General features: G+C 38.4%; 2 protein-coding genes across 2 annotated transcripts in view; one reads left to right on the top strand and one right to left on the bottom strand.

The window, feature by feature from the left end:
- LOC139697949 (dynein axonemal heavy chain 1-like) overlaps positions 1–19845 on the bottom strand; it is a 500497-nt gene that overhangs the window by 374775 nt on the left and 105877 nt on the right. The window lies entirely within an intron of this gene.
- The window catches only part of CNMaR (CNMamide Receptor), a 66821-nt gene that overhangs the window by 7096 nt on the left and 39880 nt on the right, over positions 1–19845 (top strand). The window contains exon 2 of the mRNA XM_071596772.1: positions 17631–17923. Within this exon, the coding sequence (XP_071452873.1) occupies positions 17631–17923 (293 nt within the window). The remainder of the gene's footprint in view (positions 1–17630; positions 17924–19845) is intronic.

Here is a 19845-nt window from a genome sequence, read left to right as displayed (position 1 = left end):
CTCAACTAGTGTGTTCATTTATATATGTTCTTATGTTTTTCTCTCTCTAACTTCTTCTTGATTTTTGCTATTTTACTCTATTTTTTCTTTAATATAAGGTCAATTTGTTTATTAATGAGTGGTCCTAACAACTGTTATGCACGATGCTTGGCTTGGAATTTTTTCTCTTGTTCGCTCAACAAATTTCCATTCTTCAGCACTCCATACCTAGCACCTGTCTTCATGCCGTCTAAAATCCAATTCTCTTCCTTCTTCAGCATTGGATACCAAGCATTCTCCTTTCTAGAACGATCTTCAACCTCTCACTACTTTACAATATTTCTCAAATTCAAATCCCTTTGGTTTTCAGTTTCTCTTTCCTCCCCTCATTTTTTTAAGATGCATTCTTACTCTTCTTCTCTACATTATTTATTTCTCAAATGTTCATCTAACTCATATGTCATGCGCATGGCCACTATAAATGAGCAATCATCGCTATATGAGGACCAATTTCCCAGAGTTAGATATAAAGAAAAACTTCTTAGTTCACACTCTTGCCTCTAAGTCCAAGTTTCGGATCTGTAGAGCGCTACGATATGCTCCGTATTCAAGTGTTCACTAAACTTTACTTTTTGCATGGCGTACCTCACATTAATTCACTTCTAGCAAATGCTTCTTTTGTTTACGCTGTTCTTCTCATTAAGTCCCCACTAATACACCCAATTTCCCTACAAATTACTGTCCTAATATATGATTGCTCCTTCCTTCTCTTGCTCTTTCTCACCTACTTGAACGTTTAACTTAACCTTCCTATTTCTTGAGACTGTTGAAAATTACTTAGTCTGGTTGGAATTTTCTACAATAGTTAAGAACCTCTAACCATTAAATATCCTAATTGGTATCTTGCTAAATCTCCGCAAATCCTCGTATATGCCTCTATACTTTGAAAACCAGGTTCTATAGAAACAGGAGATAATATTCGACTAATTTTCTTCCAAAATTATTGTTCGCAACATCAGTCATTTCTTCTTCCTAAGTTAAATTAGAATACGTTAATACCACTTTTCATACATTCACTACGTAAGTCTGTACTCGATAAAACACAGATTGACCCCTCATAGTCACGTCCCATCACCCACTGCTGTACTTACACTCCCTTCTTAATTCTCTATGCTGAGCTATAGTTACCCCATGTTGGCTCTTTTATTCTGTAAAAATGATTCTCTTTTTCAAATAACCCCCGTTGTCTATAAATCTTCGTCTTACACATAACAAACAACTTTCCTTTCAAAAATTATATTTTTTCATTCTTCCTTGCTTTCTTGAAAATGTATAACTTTCACATTGCCAAATTCGTCTAAATTTGTAATGTCATTATAATATCCATTAGGTTTTTCTTTAATGCTCCTCTTTTTTTATCGCTGACGTTTATTCAACGGTTGAGACTTTCTATGATTTATCCTACGGAAGTCGTGTCTATCCCGCTATAGTACGGTACTTACAAGTATACTGTCCCAGAGCTGGGTGCCGCAATATCCAAGATTCAATTCGCTTTTCATTTCTTCGAAAAAATAGATGGAAAGATGTAGAGGCTGTTTTTCGTTTTCTCCCACAATGATATTTTTCCCGCGATGTTAACATTTTTATGTCCATTTCATTGGAGACAAGAGTTACTTGCGTCCCAATTTTTTTTTTCTGGCTCCTATCCTTCCATCCATCTGGCATAGATGGGCCCAATAGGAAAAACAGTATTACTTCCATCTGTATAATTCCCGTTAAAATCAGAAGCTTAATTTCTTTCACCGCCTCACATCTTGCCCGAGGGCAGTGCTTCCGATTATATAATTGTGAGCCGGCTACCTTTGATGTGAAGGGAAATGTCATATCTTTTATCGTAAATTTTTCACTACTCTGCGAGAAAAATTTTGCTATTTCATTAAGTAAATGCCTACGTACTCGATTTTAATTCACGATTCCAGAGATATGAAAGAAATCCAATGAATTAAAAGAAATGATATCATACTAGCTCTCTCCGCACAAAGGTGTAGGTATTTTTGAGTAAAATTTCAGCAACGAATGGTGCTATAACGTCTCTTGACATGTTTCAATATGTTTCCATTAAAAGGTTATGATTATTATGAAGAACCATTCCGAAAAATTACACACTAAAATAAACGCCATTTTTGTGATAAATTACAGATTTCTAGCACTCGAAGTTCAATAGTTGATGACGCAAAAGGAGACCTTAGGCGTTCATCTATCCCTACTTCTGTTTACATGCGATTTATAGTATATTTTTTCTTCCCCCTACCACAGCTAAAATTTATCACTAGAACATTACCGACAATATTTCGAATGAAGATGCCATACCAATGTTTTTGAGATATTTTCATGCACTACGGCTTTGATTCTAAACCGAAACGTGATCCCAAACACATGAGCTGTTACCTAATATTGGGAAAAAATTTTTAATTGATAGACCAATATCAAGCAAGTATAATATTTTTTTTAACTCGAGATAGTCATGCGTATAAAAACTTTCAATATTACCATGAGCCAGTTAATCGATCCATTTTTTGAACCACACCAAGAGCATAGTCCACGCTTAATTCTTTCTTTCCGTTATATTCCAAAAACGAGCTATTCATCAAGAACTTCGGTAGAAAATGTATTTAATTTAACGAAAGCAACGTATTTAATTAATCTAAAGGGTCTAATAAACAAGCATTTTGAGACTCAAATTCACAAGTTAGCCAATAATTGTACCTCAACCTTGACTTATTAAATAGTCCACATTGACATGTAACTTCTTCTAATAAACTGATTGACCCTATGATTATTCCTGTTCACTGATTATACTCGTATGGTATAATCGACAAGCGGAATAGAAGCCAGTCGAAATGTAGTTTACCCTGTGGCCATTTAAAGCCATGGTGTCACATTATGAACATCATTGCGTAAGGCCGGGAGTAACTACCTTAATTACACCATTTCTCAAACAACCATAAACACTAAGGATATATACATATATATATATATATATATATATATATATATATATATAGTTGAAGCAGGAAAACAGAAGATTCACATACATACCAGACCCAGCGGGATGGTAGCAACTGGCCCTGGCCTGTACGAGGCTATCTATGCACGAGGAAGAGCTCTCTCGGGGTTAGAAATTCTCTCCGTCTTCCGGGTCTTCATCGAAATAAGCGAAGGTGTGGACACCTTAGTTTTCTATGGTATTGGATTATTTTAATCGATTTTAAGCGTAAACCCCCGGTAGGTTACTTCGATATTTCATCTAAGAATAATTGCTATAATTATAACAACGTACGAGGGTCATCCGGAAAGTAGTACCCGTTCGTGAAATAAAGACACAAAAGTAAATATTAACAAACATAAAAAATTTTATTTGAAAGAGGATACTTTAAACTACTTCTCAACATAATCTCCAAGCAAATTAAGGCATTTGTCATAACGTGTGACAAGTTTCTGTATTCCTGCTGCATAGTCCTTCGCCGCCAGCTCATTGAGATACGCGAGGGACCCATCTTGCACAAATTTTTGCATAATGCAGATGGTGTTTAACAATTTCATGAACAATTGTTCGAGAAACATTGGGAAAATGCTCACAGATGTCATCAATTGTGACGCGCCGATCGTTCCTCACGAATTCGTCAACTGAGCTCACCAGTTGGTCTGTAATGACAGACGGTCTCTCCGAACGCTCATCGTCGTGTGTGTTCCCCCTCCCCATGTTGAAGTTGCGACACCACCGCCGAACAGACGACTCGTCCATTACATTGTCTCCATACACCTCCTTTAATTGGCGATGAATATCACATGGGCGAACGTTTCTTGCATTGAGGAATTTAATCACTGCCCTCACTTCACAACTGGCGGCGTTCTCAATTTTTTTAAACATTGTAAACAATCACAGAAACAACACAGGCAATGCTTGCGTCACGCAACTTGGCTCAGAGAAGGCAGACAAGCCACTGAAGCTATCTGACCTCGTCCAGCGGCTACTCGCGTCGTCAGCACTTCATGCGGCACGAACGGGTACTACTTTCCGGATGACCCTCGTAATTTGTGGCTATTAATCATTTGGTGACGGATCCTCCCACTATACCTGATCTATTATAGTATATCTAATAACCGCTTACCCGATAGGTAAGTCGGGGTACTTCCCGTCGCACTAATACCTTTGGTGCGAGAAATGGAGAATGTAACATTTACGGCAATTACGGTGTAGTACATTTTCCACAACCGCTTGCGGATTACCAAAATCATACAAGCTTGTACATAATTTCGGTTTAGCCGCAGAAGTCCATCGGGAATGGAATATTTCGCTCATAATCCGAGGTTAGACTATATGATTCCATTGCTACTCTATGCAAAAACTCTCCTGGTGAAGACTGTTTGATCGCCAATATACGCAGTTAATGTCACAATTAAGTGAGAAATCTATCAGCCATTTCCTTAGTTGTCGCGAAATTTACATTCACCACACATAACTTCTACAAAAGGTTCTTGCGATTTGAATATTTTAAAAGCTGATCATATTCAAAATTTTGTACCCACTTTAAAACACATTTAAGACATTTCTTTAGCTATTGGATTCAAAAGAGTATATCATTTCAAAATTACTATTATGGCAATTCTGAAAGTGTAATTTATGCTGGAATTTACCCATGGGAACTCAAATGACCACTCATTTGCAGACAGGTTTGCAGCAGCTCTGCATCGATCTCTTTCATGTACCAGCCTCTTCATGTTCATGTAACTCCAGAAACTCACATCATTATATATTTGCTTAATGTATGCTTAATGTATTTCTGCGTTGGTCTTCCTCTGCAGTTCCTTCCTTCAATGAGCTCTCCTCAACAAAAGTAATAATTCGTCATGCCTAAAATGGTGTCATATCCATTTTTAAAAGATGACCTTATCTGAATCATTTTTTGCAATTTCCTTCTCACTTCGATTCTTTCCGGCACATGCTAATATCCTCCATCATTTGCCTCCAGGATCATATGTCAAAAGCCTCAATCCGTTTCAATAAGATGGTCCCTATTGTCAATGTTTCACCTCCATACAAAATAACACTCCACACAATAGTCTCGATCGTGATTTCAACATTACACAGAATCTGGTAGACATAAACAGCACTCTATTTTTATTATTAGTATATTCCGCCTGGTTTTTCCTGCTCATTACACCCATTTTATCCAAATGATATCATCTTAATGCGTAGATAAGTAATTTTGTACACATTCTCTAGGTGTTCGCCCTCAAACATCTCTCTGCGCGAGTACCTTTGACTTGCTCTGAGTTCCCGGGTGGGAAGGAATTCACGCCCTTTCTTGGATATTCACTTCCTTTCTTGTTTCCGAATCAAGGGGAAAATTGGTTGGGGAATCGGGAAAATCAGTTCCTTTAGCCGAACAGCATTCACTATGAAAAATAAACGTACTACTTAAAATTCACATATTTCCTAATTATCACTATCTAAAGTCACATTATGTTTTATATAATACGTGTACACGCCCCCAGACATGAACTTGCCCCGCCAGAATAAAGCCAGCTAATTTCCAAAGAAACTGCGGGAGATGCCGCAACAGTAACTTTTAACGGAGCCATCCGCTAATGTGCATTTCAATGCAACAATTTCAGAGTATAAAAATCATTCGCCTCGACTGGGATCCCAGTCGAGGCGAATGATTTTTACACTCTGAAATTGTTGCATTGAAAGCCAGCTAAATTTAACTCATGAAATTTTAGCATTTTTGACTATGGAAGACAGACAGTTTGCATTTACACAGAAAAATGTTTATTTTTTAGCTATAATTTGATGAATAATAAGAGTAAAACTCTTACTCTTCAAATTATACTGAGCTATCATGTCCGCTTTCTTCTTCATTGTAAGTGCGGTGGGGAGGTTTTCTTCCTTCTCATTCAATGCTGCGATTTCATCCGCAAACTAAGTACTATATTCACTTTCACTCCTTGACTCCCTATTTCTCCAGTTAGGCGTTCTCTTACTTCCTGTCACCCACCCCTTTTGAAGCAGACGTTGAATAATATGGAGGAGGAGGTAAACCCTGCCTCACCCCATTCTGTATCTCGTCATCCTGTTCGTGCTCGCCACGTATTACCTCTGCCACTTCATCCTTACCAATCTCCTCTCCTCATATTTCATCCAAATTATCTCTCTTTATAATTCATCCAATTCTCAGGATATAAAACGATTCTCTTTTCTGCTTTTTGTTGAAGGCTTTCACCGTGTCGTTAAAGGCGTTCGTAGAGGCCGTAGCCTTTTTCAGGTCCCTGTTAAGAGTAAGTTTAAACGCCAGTATAGCTTCCCCGGATCAGTTTTCCTTTTCTGAATATCAACTGATTCTTTGTGATCAGATTTTCTCCTCTGACCCACACCCTCTATCTTTATAACTGCAGTCCATTGAATCATGGAAAATCAGGCTACGTATCCGACAATGTTCACACCTAGTTGCAGTCGACTACTTCGGAATGATAATATTAATACATTTGATCTGATAAATTAATTATGCTTTCAATAAGGCAGTATGAAAGCTATATATTGAAAACATTAGGCACCCAAATCGAGATATCTAAGTACATTAGAGCGCCGAAGTAAAATGGAAACCAAGTCATTTTTAGGGATTTTCATTGGTATGCATATGGAAAGGATTGTATGGATAACTGTTTCTATGCAGGATTATCAGGTAATCTACCGGTCACGATAGGTATTTGATGGACACTTACATAATAAGTATTTTGTTTCTCCTAACAAAAAACAACCCAACATCCTACTTTACAACAAGCCTCTCTTCATCTCTGTGTACTTCCTTCCTCCCTTCATCCCGTCAAGCATCCCCATCCTATTCCTTTTCCTTCCTCATTTGCCGAACATTCTCCCCTCAATCACAGTCTCCAGCATCAATTGCCAAATAATATGCTCTACATACATTTCTCCTGTCTCCTCAGGATTTCTCCCAACAATCCCCTCTCCTCTCTCACCTAACCCAGCACTTCCTTATTTGTATTCCATTCCGTCCACTTCATCTTCTTCATCCTTTTCACACCCACATTTCAAAATCCTCTAACCTACGCCTATCAATCTGCCTCAAGTCTTCCGGCCAGATTTCTTCCTCATAGATGCTACGAATCAGTCCATATAGAGTCTTCCTCCCACATTTTCCTAAACATTTCAGTAGTTCCGCAGGAATGCTGCCTACCTCCGAGGCCTTATTTGATTTCATCTCCCTTAATGCCCTTCCTATCTCATCGTTGAGTATGTCTCGACCTAAGCTATCTTTATCTACGACATATTCTCTTTCAATGTATATCCTTACTGGTCTCATTTCTTTACCATACAGTCCTTCTTTATATTTCTCCCAACTCTCCTGGATCTTTCCTAGATCGAGTAATTTTTTACCGACTTATCTTAGATTGTTAACACAGATTTTCCCTTCTTACTTTCCAACAGCGTTTTACCCTTCTTGTATAGCGCACTAACTTCACCCTTCCTCTGCAAACTTTCCATATCCTCGCACTGAGTTTTCCACCCATCTTCTTTTGTTCTATTTGTTACGCGTTTCAATTCATTATTTAACTTTTTGTTTTTCCTTCTGCCTTACTCTGTGTTCACATTCTTCCATTTCCTTCTCACATCTATCTATCTAACCATCTCATCCGTAATGCATGGTTTCCTCGTCCTTTTCCCATTTACGGTTCATATAGCTTTCTGCGGCTTCCGGTATCTCTTTTTTGGTGTAGAGTATATCCCTGTATTCCCCTTTCTCCTCGATAGTACTCGGCTCTTTTCCCTCATTCATCTTTTCCTCTACAGCCTGATGATATACCTTCCTAGTCAATTCAGTTAATTCTTCTACATTTTATTACCCAAACCGCCGCCCCTGCCTTCTCTTTTTGAAACGGACACCATATTTCATAACAACTGCATTGTGATCAGAGTCTACATCCGCTCCCGGGAAACTGTGCGAATTGATCACACAATTCCCAGAACTGTGCCTAACCATAATATACTACACGTAATCTGATAAATTTCTGAGTCGTGTGGCTCTTTTCAAGTACAACTACACCTTCTGTTGTGTTTTAACTAAGAGTTAGTGATGACTAACCCCGGTCTTCTGCAGAATTCAATTGCTTTCTCCCCGCGGTCATTCCTCGTACCTAAACCGTAGTCCCCCACCTCATCACCATCTCTTCCTTCGCCTACCGTCACATTGCAATCCTCCATTAATATCAAATGTTTTTCCGCCGGAACACACGCGATTATGTCCTCTAACTGATCGTATATCCAATCGACTGCTTCCTCCTTATGATAGCTTGATGGCATGTATACCTGAACAATGACCAAGGTTCTGCTTTTATCTCTACCAGTAATATTCTATCCGTTCCTTGCTCTTTGTTGAAAACGCTTCTTCCTACCTTTTTATTCAATATTACGGAAACCCCTCGTTGGCTCTCGTCTCCTCAGCTGTATAATACTCTTTAACTATCACTCCAGTAATCCCCGCTATCCTTCCATCTCATCTCGCATAGACCTAAAACATGTACGTGTATATTTCCCCTTTCCATATCTCGCTTAATATTCTCTAATTTTCCTGTCCTCAACATTGTCCTAACATGTCAAGTTTTTATTCTAACTAACTCGGTCTTATTCTTCTGCATCTTCTGTTCCGCTGATGTTGTCGCTTTTTTTTAAAGAAATTCGTGAGATGACCACTGCGGAAGCCTTGCCTCCCCTGCTGCCGGACCCGACACGCGACCAATTGGGCCGAGTTGCGTAGTTGCCGGGACTGAGTTTCTCTATGGTGTCCATCTTTTTGTACTTGGGAATTATAATTGAGGTGGTTTCCCGTTGCCTTCCTCAACAGTTTTTTTAACGTGATACCATCACTCAATGGCTGCCCCACTGGGGTCAAACGCCTTTGCAGCCGCCTCACTGAGGAACAGACGCTGCGTGGACTACCTTTCGTCTGGCTCCTATCCTTCGACCTATCTGGCATGGGTGACCCTACCATGAGCAATGATCATTGCTCTCGCCAGCACAGCTCTAGGGGCCTGCGGAACGCGCAAGCCCTTTTATCACGTCAAGGTTGGGAGGTGTTTGTAGTATATCAAAACAATTTCAAAAGGTAACAATCAACTATTTAGGAAGCAATGATTGTTAATAAGGGGGCATTTCTTCGAAGATACGAGGGTCATCCAGAAAGTAGTACCCGTTCGTGCCGCATGAAGTGCTGACGACGCGAGTAGCCGCTGGACGAGGTCAGATAGCTTCAGTGGCTTGTCTGCCTTCTCTGAGCCAAGTTGCGTGACGCTAGCATTGCCTGTGTTGTTTCTGTGATTGTTTACAATGTTTAAAAAAATTGAGAACGCCGCCAGTTGTGAAGTGAGGGCAGTGATTAAATTCCTCAATGCAAGAAACGTTCGCCCATGTGATATTCATCGCCAATTAAAGGAGGTGTATGGAGACAATGTAATGGACGAGTCGTCTGTTCGGCGGTGGTGTCGCAACTTCAACATGGGGAGGGGGAACACACACGACGATGAGCGTTCGGAGAGACCGTCTGTCATTACAGACCAACTGGTGAGCTCAGTTGACGAATTCGTGAGGAACGATCGGCGCGTCACAATTGATGACATCTGTGAGCATTTTCCCAATGTTTCTCGAACAATTGTTCATGAAATTGTTAAACACCATCTGCATTATGCAAAAATTTGTGCAAGATGGGTCCCTCGCGTATCTCAATGAGCTGGCGGCGAAGGACTATGCAGCAGGAATACAGAAACTTGTCACACGTTATGACAAATGCCTTAATTTGCTTGGAGATTATGTTGAGAAGTAGTTTAAAGTATCCTCTTTCAAATAAAATTTTTTATGTTTGTTAATATTTACTTTTGTGTCTTTATTTCACGAACGGGTACTACTTTCCGGATGACCCTCGTAATTTGTTTAATTTATATCCAGCGTTAAAGGTAGGATTTTGATGGACATACACTGAAATACTTCTATATTTCTTTACCTCTCCTAACAGAACACATCCAGGCATTCCACCGCTAAACTTAACTACCCTTACATTCAACCTCCCACATATTCTATCCCCTATTATTCCACCCAACATTTTTACTCTTCTTCTCCCTTACGGACATAACATTCTCCTCTCTATTCCAGCCTTCAACATCCTATCGCCAATAAAAACGCTGGGTGTACTTTCCCTCCTTTGGATTTCTGCTAATAATACCTTTTCCTTACCCAATATGCCTTACACTTCTTAATTTGTTTCCCTTTCTGCCTATTTCACCTTTCCATCCTTCCCCACACCCAAATTTCAAAACAATCCAATCTAAGCCAATCATTTTGTCTCAATGATCATGTTTTCGTGCTGCACAATACGGTCCAAATTAAAGTTTTAACGAGTCTACTCTTAACTTCCTTACAATAAGTCTCTGTTAACTAACCCCTCCTCCTTGTGAAAGCTTCTTCACCGCACGCAATTCTTTTTCTGAGCTCCCTTACATTTTGATATTCTTCGTCCAACTCACTTCCTAGGTAGGGCAATCACGTGTATTAACTCAGTACTTGTAACCGTTTGGCTGATTGGCTAACTAACACTTGATCCTCCGCAAACCTTAATGATTTTTTGAACTCCACACCGGCGTTCTTCTCTGTCTGTTCAGGTTCTTCCCATGCCTCTTTTATCACTTCTCCCACGCATAACTTGAAAAATATGGGCGACCATGGACGCCTTTTCTTCTCTTCCAATCTCCTCATTCTCTACAATTCATTAATTAATTCTTCCCAATTCACTCAATGGAACGCCTCAAAATCTATTCAACAAACTACTACATCTTCATTGTACTCTATATTCCTCATTACTGCTATGGCATCACACGTGTCTCTCCCCTCTCTGAACCCAAACTGCTTATTCCCTAATTTGCCCTCCTGTCTATCCTTCAATCAACGATCCTGTGTGCCACTTTAGCTGCGTGCATATCCAAACTTATCATTCTTTTGACTCGAAATATGGCTGCATTTCCCTCTTTTGGAATAGGAAATTACACTGATCCGATGAAATCTTCCGGTCAAATTCCTCTTTCATAAATCCTGTGAATTAGTTCTAAAAATTTCTTCCTTAAAACATTCTTGGGAATGTTGTCTACCTCCATGCGCTTATGTGATTTCAATCCCCTAAATGACCACGGTTTATCACTATCAAGATTTTCTGGACTTGAGCTAATCCATTCTTTGTATTCTCTTTCTATTTCTAGGCTTACTAGCCTGCTATCATTATTACGTAGATCACCTGTGATTTCATTCCTCCTCCCTTGAATTTTTATTGGGTCAGTTAATAATGTCCTTCACTTATCTTAGATTGTTTGTACAGATTTTCCCCTCTTACTTCCTTAGAGTACTGTCACCTTAAAATACACCAATTAACATATTCCTCTGTAAACTCTATATATGTACGCGCACAGCGTCTTAAACTACGCTTCTTTCACCCAACGAATTTTTTGCCTCAGTTTTTTATATCTATTTGAGCTATGAGTCTTTTTCTCTATCTTTACCCGTCTCAATTCATTATTTGACTTTTTGTACTTCCTTCACCCTAACCCTGGGTTTACATTCTTTCTTTCCCGTCACTTGTGCATTATCTAACCATTTCGTGCATAATCCATGGTTTCCTTGGCCTATCGTAAATACTATACCTATTGTTTTCTTCTCGGTTTTCAATACCGTTTATCGATATGTTGCAATTTTTCCTCTACTATACTTGTCTCCCTATCCTCACTAATAATTTTCTCTACTACCCCTGGTACTCCTTTCTTTTTGTCCCCGTTCGTACTTATTTTGTCAATTTCCTCAACAGTCTCTTTTTGCTGTATTCTCTTGACACGGAAGTTATACTTCATTAGTATTAGGTTATAATCTCGTGTTCATTTCCAAGAAAATGCGATTTAACCACGATGTCCCTAAGTCTGTGCCTAACCATTAATATAGTCTAGCTTGTCTAGATATATTTCTGAATCTACGTGTGTTTTCCATGTGTACCTACGTCTATCGCAGCGTTGAAACCAAATGCTCATTATGAATTAACCCTGTCTCCTCCAAAACTCTATCGCTTTCTCCGGCTATTATCTGTTCCTAGAATGTAGTACCTTTCCTCACTACCATCTCTTCCATCCCCGCAGCATACAGCCGCGCTCCAACACCCCATCACTATCAACTATTTCTTTCCAGGAACACCCGCAATGTTTTCCCCTAATTGACCGCATCGTATACCTTATTTATTTCTTCCATTGACTGCTTGGAGGCATGTGGACCCAAACAATGGCCAAATTCCTTGGTTCAGCTTTTACTTCCACTAAAAACATTCTAACACTCGCTTGCTCAATGTTTACTACTCTTCGTTATTCCTTCTTGTTCAATATTATTGCCACCCTTAATTGGCTCTCTACCCCATTCCTGCATGTTACTGTATTTATATTACCCTAGAAATCCTCGCTATTCTTCCATCTCATCTGGCACAGCCCTAAACGCCTACATTTCCTCTCTCTATATCCCGCTTTATATTTTCTAATTTTCTCGTTCATAACATCGTCCTAAATTTCCAAGACTTTACTATTACATTACAACTAGTTCTGTCCTCTTTTGTGTCTTCAGTGCTACTGCTGTCGATTTTGCTTTACATGGAATTTGTAAGATGATGACTGCAGAAGCCTTGTCTCAACTGCTGCCGGGCACGACGAATGGCTTAGTGGGCCGAGTTCCCTAGTTGCCAGGACTTACACTCGAAGTTGTATCCAACGTTTATCGTGGGATGATTAATTTAGGAGTTTCCCGAGGTCTTCCTCAATAGTGTCCATCAATCAAATAGAAACCAACAATTAAATTGTCATTCACTTGGGTCAGACGTCTTTGCTGCCACCTTAACAGAGGAACACACATAGCGCCGACTAACTTTCATCTGGCTCCTACCCTTCGACTTATCCGGTATGTGTAACGCTACCACGAGTAATCATCATTGCTTTCGTCAACCCAAGGGTTATAAGAACGCACAAGTCCTTCTAACACGTAAAGAGGGTAGTTCATGAGGGTACTCCACATAATTTAAAAGATATAAATACAAATTACAATTCAATAACGCAAACAAATAAAATTGGCTGGTTTAGTTGTCGCAGGACAATAGAGTCCAATGGAGTGCACTATGAATGAAGTGGCTGGGTAGGTTAGTTTCTGAAGAATAAAGTCAAAAATATAGCAATAAAAAAGAAACATTGGTAGCGTATTTTTTTGCTTGGACCATTGCCACTCACACTGTCACTTACTTGCTATTCGCTACTCACTTGCGACAATTACCTCTACGTAGGTCAGTATAAGACTCGCCATAAGGTAGCGTCGTTCCTACATGCCAAAAATCAATCGCTTCAGCTCATTAGTTGTTATATTACATTTACCTCCAATTAAAAGAACCTTCATATCAAAATTGGGTTGTATTTATATGTGCCTAGTCTTTTATTTTAAAACATTTTACTTTTTAATGCAACAATTTCAGAGCGTAAAAATCATTCGCCTTGACTGGGACTCGAACCCAGATCCCTCAATCCCGGTCGAGTGCTTTAGCCACTTAAGCTACCGAGGCGTCCTCTTAAACTCTGAAATTTTGGGGCTTTTAAAGGAACTAGATGTTATGACGAAATACCGTACATACAATGTCACATGCATTCGTAGTCGTGCGCGAGGCGCCACTGTCCACGAGGTTAAAAGCCAACTTTAAACACGTATGGTGTTTTCCCTTTGACAAATTCCAAAGAAATTGTTGCATTAAAATGCACATTAGCGGATGACTCCGTTAAAAGTTACTGTTGCGGCATCTCCCGCAGTTTCTTTGGAACATTTTACTTTATTTGTATTTAAAAACCATTTACCCTCCAATTCCCAATGATGGTATTCTAACTTCCATTTCAATGTCTACTCGCGCATCTGTTTAGCGAATTTTGCTGAACATAATTTTTCTAGCTTCCGTGATTTCAACCACAAAGCTCAAATGAAAAGATACGAAATTCCGGCACATGGAAATATCATAATCTAAGCTACACCTTTTGCGATAGGTCTTGTTGAATGGTAGTCAAATGTATCAGCATGTAAATTTTTCCACCAACCAATTCCGTGAGGGATGAAATAAGCGGTTAAGTTTTTACATCACGTCTTCAATCGATAGGTTGGTTTGGACCCTAAATCCTCTTTATTGGAGCTCCTTGCACAATTATACCCGAGAAATGAAACATCTAGTCCATTCACTACAGTAGCTATAATAAGATATCGAAGATGAGCACTAATAGGATTCCGAGTAATTGTTCAATCTGCTACTCTTGCCAGGCACTCATGAAAATCGCTATGATGGGTTTTTTTAAGCTGGCGTCTGGTAGAGGATCATATAGAAGAAAATACCCGCGTGAAGAAGATATGCGTCGTGTCCGATATGAATCTCAAATACCCCCACCACACTGATTACAAACATCAAGTTAATTTTACCTTACACTATTTCTGAATTTCTTTTCTTTGAGTCTCAATAATTTAACTTTTCTTATTACGACTTAACGTGTCTTAATACACCAGATCTTTGCACAAGTACACGAGAATAAATTAGTCCACTATGGGTGGCTCTGGATATTTTTCATCTTTCCAGGCAAAGAAACGGAATACTTGATCAATAGCGTGAAAATATCAATAATATTCTAAATTCACGACAATAAGTCAATTAGCATTTTAAAAGTATTTTTTCCATTTATTTGTGCGTTTAATAATATATTCTACTTTTAGTACATTCAAATGCACATGAAATCAGCCCAGGGCTGAAGTTAATAACTAAATACGTTATTGAATGTGTTTGCAACTTTCTAGGTATAATAAAAATATATCCAGGGTACTAAAACGCATCATTCTTTACAAGTATTATATTCAACAAATATCTGACGAGCATCTTTACAACACTCTCTCCGGTCAATTGGGGATTAAATAATTACAAATTAAATGCAATTCCTCATCTTGACTGCAAATATTTTTATGAATGAACTATGGTGGCCATAAACGTTAATCTAACAAAAACACGAGTTTTTACCATAGCCGGAATATACCCTTGTTACGCTTCAGTTTCGAATCTTTTTCGTAAAAAATATCTCATCTAAAAATATCTTCAACTACAAGTTTCATTTAGCCCCCCAAAAATTTTCCCGCGCCTTTGTGATTCCAAACTCAATATTCCAAATGAACAAATTTAGTGGGTTTCAATTGGAATTTCTCGGGATGTTTCCATACAGATCTTAAAAAAATATCTAGCTCAAATCCAATTACGCTCATTTAAGCCAAACCTGGCTTTTCGTAAAGCAGATATCATGTTAAAATGAGCAAAGCAAACAAAGACAATACATAACGAACTGCCTTAACAAAAGAAACGTTCAGAAACTGTGGGCAATGATGTTTGCAGCTTTTGAGTGAGACTAAAGAAAATATTAAAAAAGCAAAGGCATTTATTACGGTTTAGTGGTTTGGCGTCAGAAAGCTTGAAAATTAAACAAGGTGTATTAGGCAGAATTAAAAGATTTTTTAGTACCAATTTGCTGATACGGAAAGCATAAATTGAAAAGAGAGGAAAACAAACGAATGTTTAGGTAGGGAATATTAGAAGTCAGTGTTCTGTATGAACGTTTAACTAGCTACGCATGAGAAAACCTATGGATGTAATGTTCACTTTTATGAAATATCTTTCGCGCCTACAGTAACGTGACGATGAAAATACCCATTTTCCTTGTATTCCACAGTTTACAGATAATTATCCCTTTTTCCCAGATAAGTAATTCAAATTGATGATTACTAAATAAATGACTCATTATTATTGGTTTCATTGCATATGGTTATATAATACACAAATTTACCTCAACGGGGTCAATGTCAACTACATACTCCTGCTCCTATGCGCATATTTAGCTGGGTAACTTTATGACAAGTATCCATTATTAAAATAGAAAAATCACGCCTCAGAGAAATGTTGAACACCTCATTCGAGTACTTTTAGCTCAAGTAAGATCATCCTGCCGGCAGAATGATTCCAACAGAAAATACCGTCAGCTAGAATGATGAGACTCGGCAAAATTACCTTCCGCATTCAAAACGAGGAAATAAAATCTCACCTTTCGGGTATTTTGTAAAAATGTTCTAAGCTTGACAAAGGAAAATGTCATAGCTGGACGAGACTTATGGGAACGCATCTCCACTCACTCGAAAGTTGATTCAAAAGCATTACGGTCTCCTTTTTGTGACTCAGTCTTTTTTGCTGAGATTTAGTCGCTCAAAGTTGCCATTTTGCGCGGCGATATTTGTGAAACCTCACACAAAGTTGTACTTTACCTCAGGTCTCTTAAGTGAAGGCCTGAGGTAAATAAAAACATTTAACTAATAGTATTTGATACTTCTCATTAATGTGGAGTAAATGGTAATTTCTTATTTTGACCACTTGCCACATTCTTAAACCAAAAATGTTATAATTAATATTCCGGGTACAATTATACCTTGGTTTTGTAGAAAATATTACTCAAAAAGTGCGTAAATGGTCTCTAGAAATATTTTTGGAAAGGGCTACGGCGTTCTAGGTCTAAGTGTCGCTGAACATTGAAAATGTACCCTGAAACTACCTCAATGAGTCGTTCAAGTAAGTTATGCAGCTGAGGTTATTTCAATCACTTCACTTCCAAAATTAGGGTATCTGGCACTTACTTCATTGCATCTACTAGTTCACACATTACAGCTGTCTTCGACAGCAAAATAAAGAGCAATTTGGAATGAAACGTAAATAATAAATTTGGACGGGCTGTGCTCATGAAAGATTTGTACTAATTGATCATTCCATGCTCCTGTGGCAATTTGGATGACAGCCGGAGTCCTAAGAAGATGCATGCAAAAGAAGAGTTAAGAGGGAGAGAAGGATCGAGGGAAAATTGGGTGAAATTTGCTTATCTGCATTTGAAAAACCAAAATTTTACAGTCACTTGTTTAATCGCCGACCCCGGTGGCGGCGGGGTAACGTCCTCGTCTGCCATTCCAAGGGTCGCGGGTTCGATTCCCGCCTGGGTGAGTTTTCCTCCACCTAGGGCTTGGGTGTTTGTAAATGTGATTATTGTTATCGTTGTTAATAGTTCGAAGTAAAGGCCAGAATGCGCTGTTTTCGGACTTATACTGAATAAATAAATAATAAAAGATGTGTTTTGACGCTTAGCATGGATGCAGCTAAAATTTACGTTTGCAAGGATTCCAAGGCCTGGAGTAAAAAATTAGGATGTGACTATATCATCTAGTTTTCTGTTTAATTTTCAATTCAAAAAATTTCAAATTTTAAAGCATCTATTTTCTACATATCTAACGTTCCTACAAAATAAATTATATGACTTAATATACCACTGCATGATTAGAAATGCCTTTCAAATCTTTAAATGCCCTGGTAGGAAATCAAAGATCAGGGTAATTAATACCATATTTTCTCCTCCTCTCTCACTGTCACACAATATGTTCACCTTCCATTTCTCTCTCTCTCTCTCCCACGCAGCTTCCTCAGCGTTTGGCTCATTGTGGCTTTCACAGTGGAGCGCTTCATAGCAGTCCAGTACCCACTCCACCGCCCGCACATGTGTACAGTGGCGAGGGCAAAAGGAATAGTTCTAGCTCTCACTGTGTTCGCCCTCATCTCCCACTCCTACTCCTTCGTCATGGCGGGAATGGTGAGGGGATTCGTGGTTCCAAGTGGAGGAGGAGGGACCGCAGGTGGCGACGTGGGAGTGGAGGCGGAGATGACGCGAAAAAATTACAGCGAAGGCGGGATAGCATACCATCCAGAAATAGGTAACTATCACTCCGGAAAACGTCGCCATCTTTCATGTCCTGACAGTGTGAAAGGTCCCACACGTTATTAAGAGCTCTCCTGCTTTCTAGAGGTTTCCTTTATAGTATTGCGGCTGAAATGGACTGCGAAGATTGGATGCGCCTCTTGGGACTGAAAAGAATTCTTGGTGTACTTGAGGCTTCTTTATTTTTCTCGAATACCATTCGGAAATTCTTTCTCATGCGTTAAACTGCTGTAAAATTCAGGAATCCGAGTATTTCTTTTATCGCAAGGAATAAATATATAGCTCATCTCAGAGGGATAAACGTAGTATATCTCATGGAACATGGACAAGTTTTATAAAGACCGTAAAAGACATATATATGAAAAGAGCCGACAAATTTCCCATAAAAAGTTAAAGGGAATGCCAACAAGGCCATTTAAGCATTAACTATGGTAGTAATATTCAAATATTTAAAGTTTCTATTCAACTAGCAGCAACTGAATATGAGTGAAAAAGAGGCTTTTAATTAAATTTTAAATCCTCATGCTCCACCACGAAATATCAAGAAGAAATTCAATGTTGCTTACGGATTTTAATTCCATCCAGATACCTTCAAGCCAAATTAGATTTTAATGACTATATAAAATTGAAAATGTTAATTACTTTTATCATTGGTTTAAGCTGACCAGGCACAAAATATCAAAACGGTCAAATGCTAGTTGTTTTCAATGACAATAAAACTTGATTTCAAAGAAAAAGATAAGAAGGAAAATTTTCCTTTTGCCCTAAAAAACCACAGATTGGAGGAAAATTAATATAATATTATTTCCTCTCAATTTTATTCCTGAAAACGGAAACAATCCGATTGTCAATATCGTGGTGAGACTGAGACATAGAAGCAAAAAAACCAATAATAATTTATGGCTTGGGGAAACACTCGTTTAACGAATACAATTTTATAAAAAAGGCAATTAATTTCATTGGGTATCAGTAGAGTTAAGCTTTTCCATGGGTTCTCAGCCTTCACGTTGAGTCGACTATTTCAGTGGGTGACCATATGGGTTAAGGCAAGACTGTCGGATCGGGAATTATGTGTCGCAGCCATTCCAGCCAAGACGGCTTTTATTCGGAGCAAATAATCAATTTTACTAACGACTGTTTTATTTGAATAGTTTATATAATATTAGTGACGCTGAATGAAAACATTCCCTTTGCATAATAAATTATCAATTTTAGGCAGTAAAAATGTCATAATTCGTCATTTGCTAATTAATATCTGCTCAGCCTTGGTTTTTCCCACGGTAATAAATATTAGTTGAGTGTCCTCTACGTAAAATCTAAAAAAAGATGGCTCTAATAAAATCATTTCTTGAAGGCTAATTCCAGCTAACATAAAATATGAGAAACGTTATTAGAGTAAAATTAATTTGGATTGAATTCTAGGATTTTTTGATTAGTCAAGCTGCGAAAAAGCTTTACTCCAATATTCATAATATCCAAAGTACTCTTCACATTTCCTAAATGTCCATATGACGCAACTACCTCAAAGTCCCTCTTCCTAAATGCCAATGATTGAGCAAAGTTTATGAGTTTTAGAATTAGAAAAAACATGACAAGCGCGCATGTGTCCCGCCTACTAGGAAAAAAATAAAAACCCTAGATTAAGAACTAGACATAGAGAAAAACTAAAGCAAAAGGCATAAAAAAACGTCATTATCGGTAGTCCCATATATTTATTTCTTTAAAACAGAGCAATACGGATGATAGAGTAATTCCCAAAAAAAACACCTCAGTAGAACTTTAATAATAAGCACACAATAATGGCTTGCAAACAAATTAGAAACTCTCGGAAAATCCGAACCAGAGTTTAGCCCATACTGCAGTCAGATGTCAACTTGGGTCCGTCAATATATAATGAGGTGTATGCATACCGACAGT

Source organism: Hetaerina americana, unplaced genomic scaffold, assembly GCF_022747635.1.
Source record: "Hetaerina americana unplaced genomic scaffold, ioHetAmer1.1.p SCAF_8, whole genome shotgun sequence".
NCBI classification, from domain to species: Eukaryota; Metazoa; Arthropoda; class Insecta; order Odonata; family Calopterygidae; genus Hetaerina; species Hetaerina americana.
This window is presented reverse-complemented; position numbering and strand designations above follow the sequence as displayed.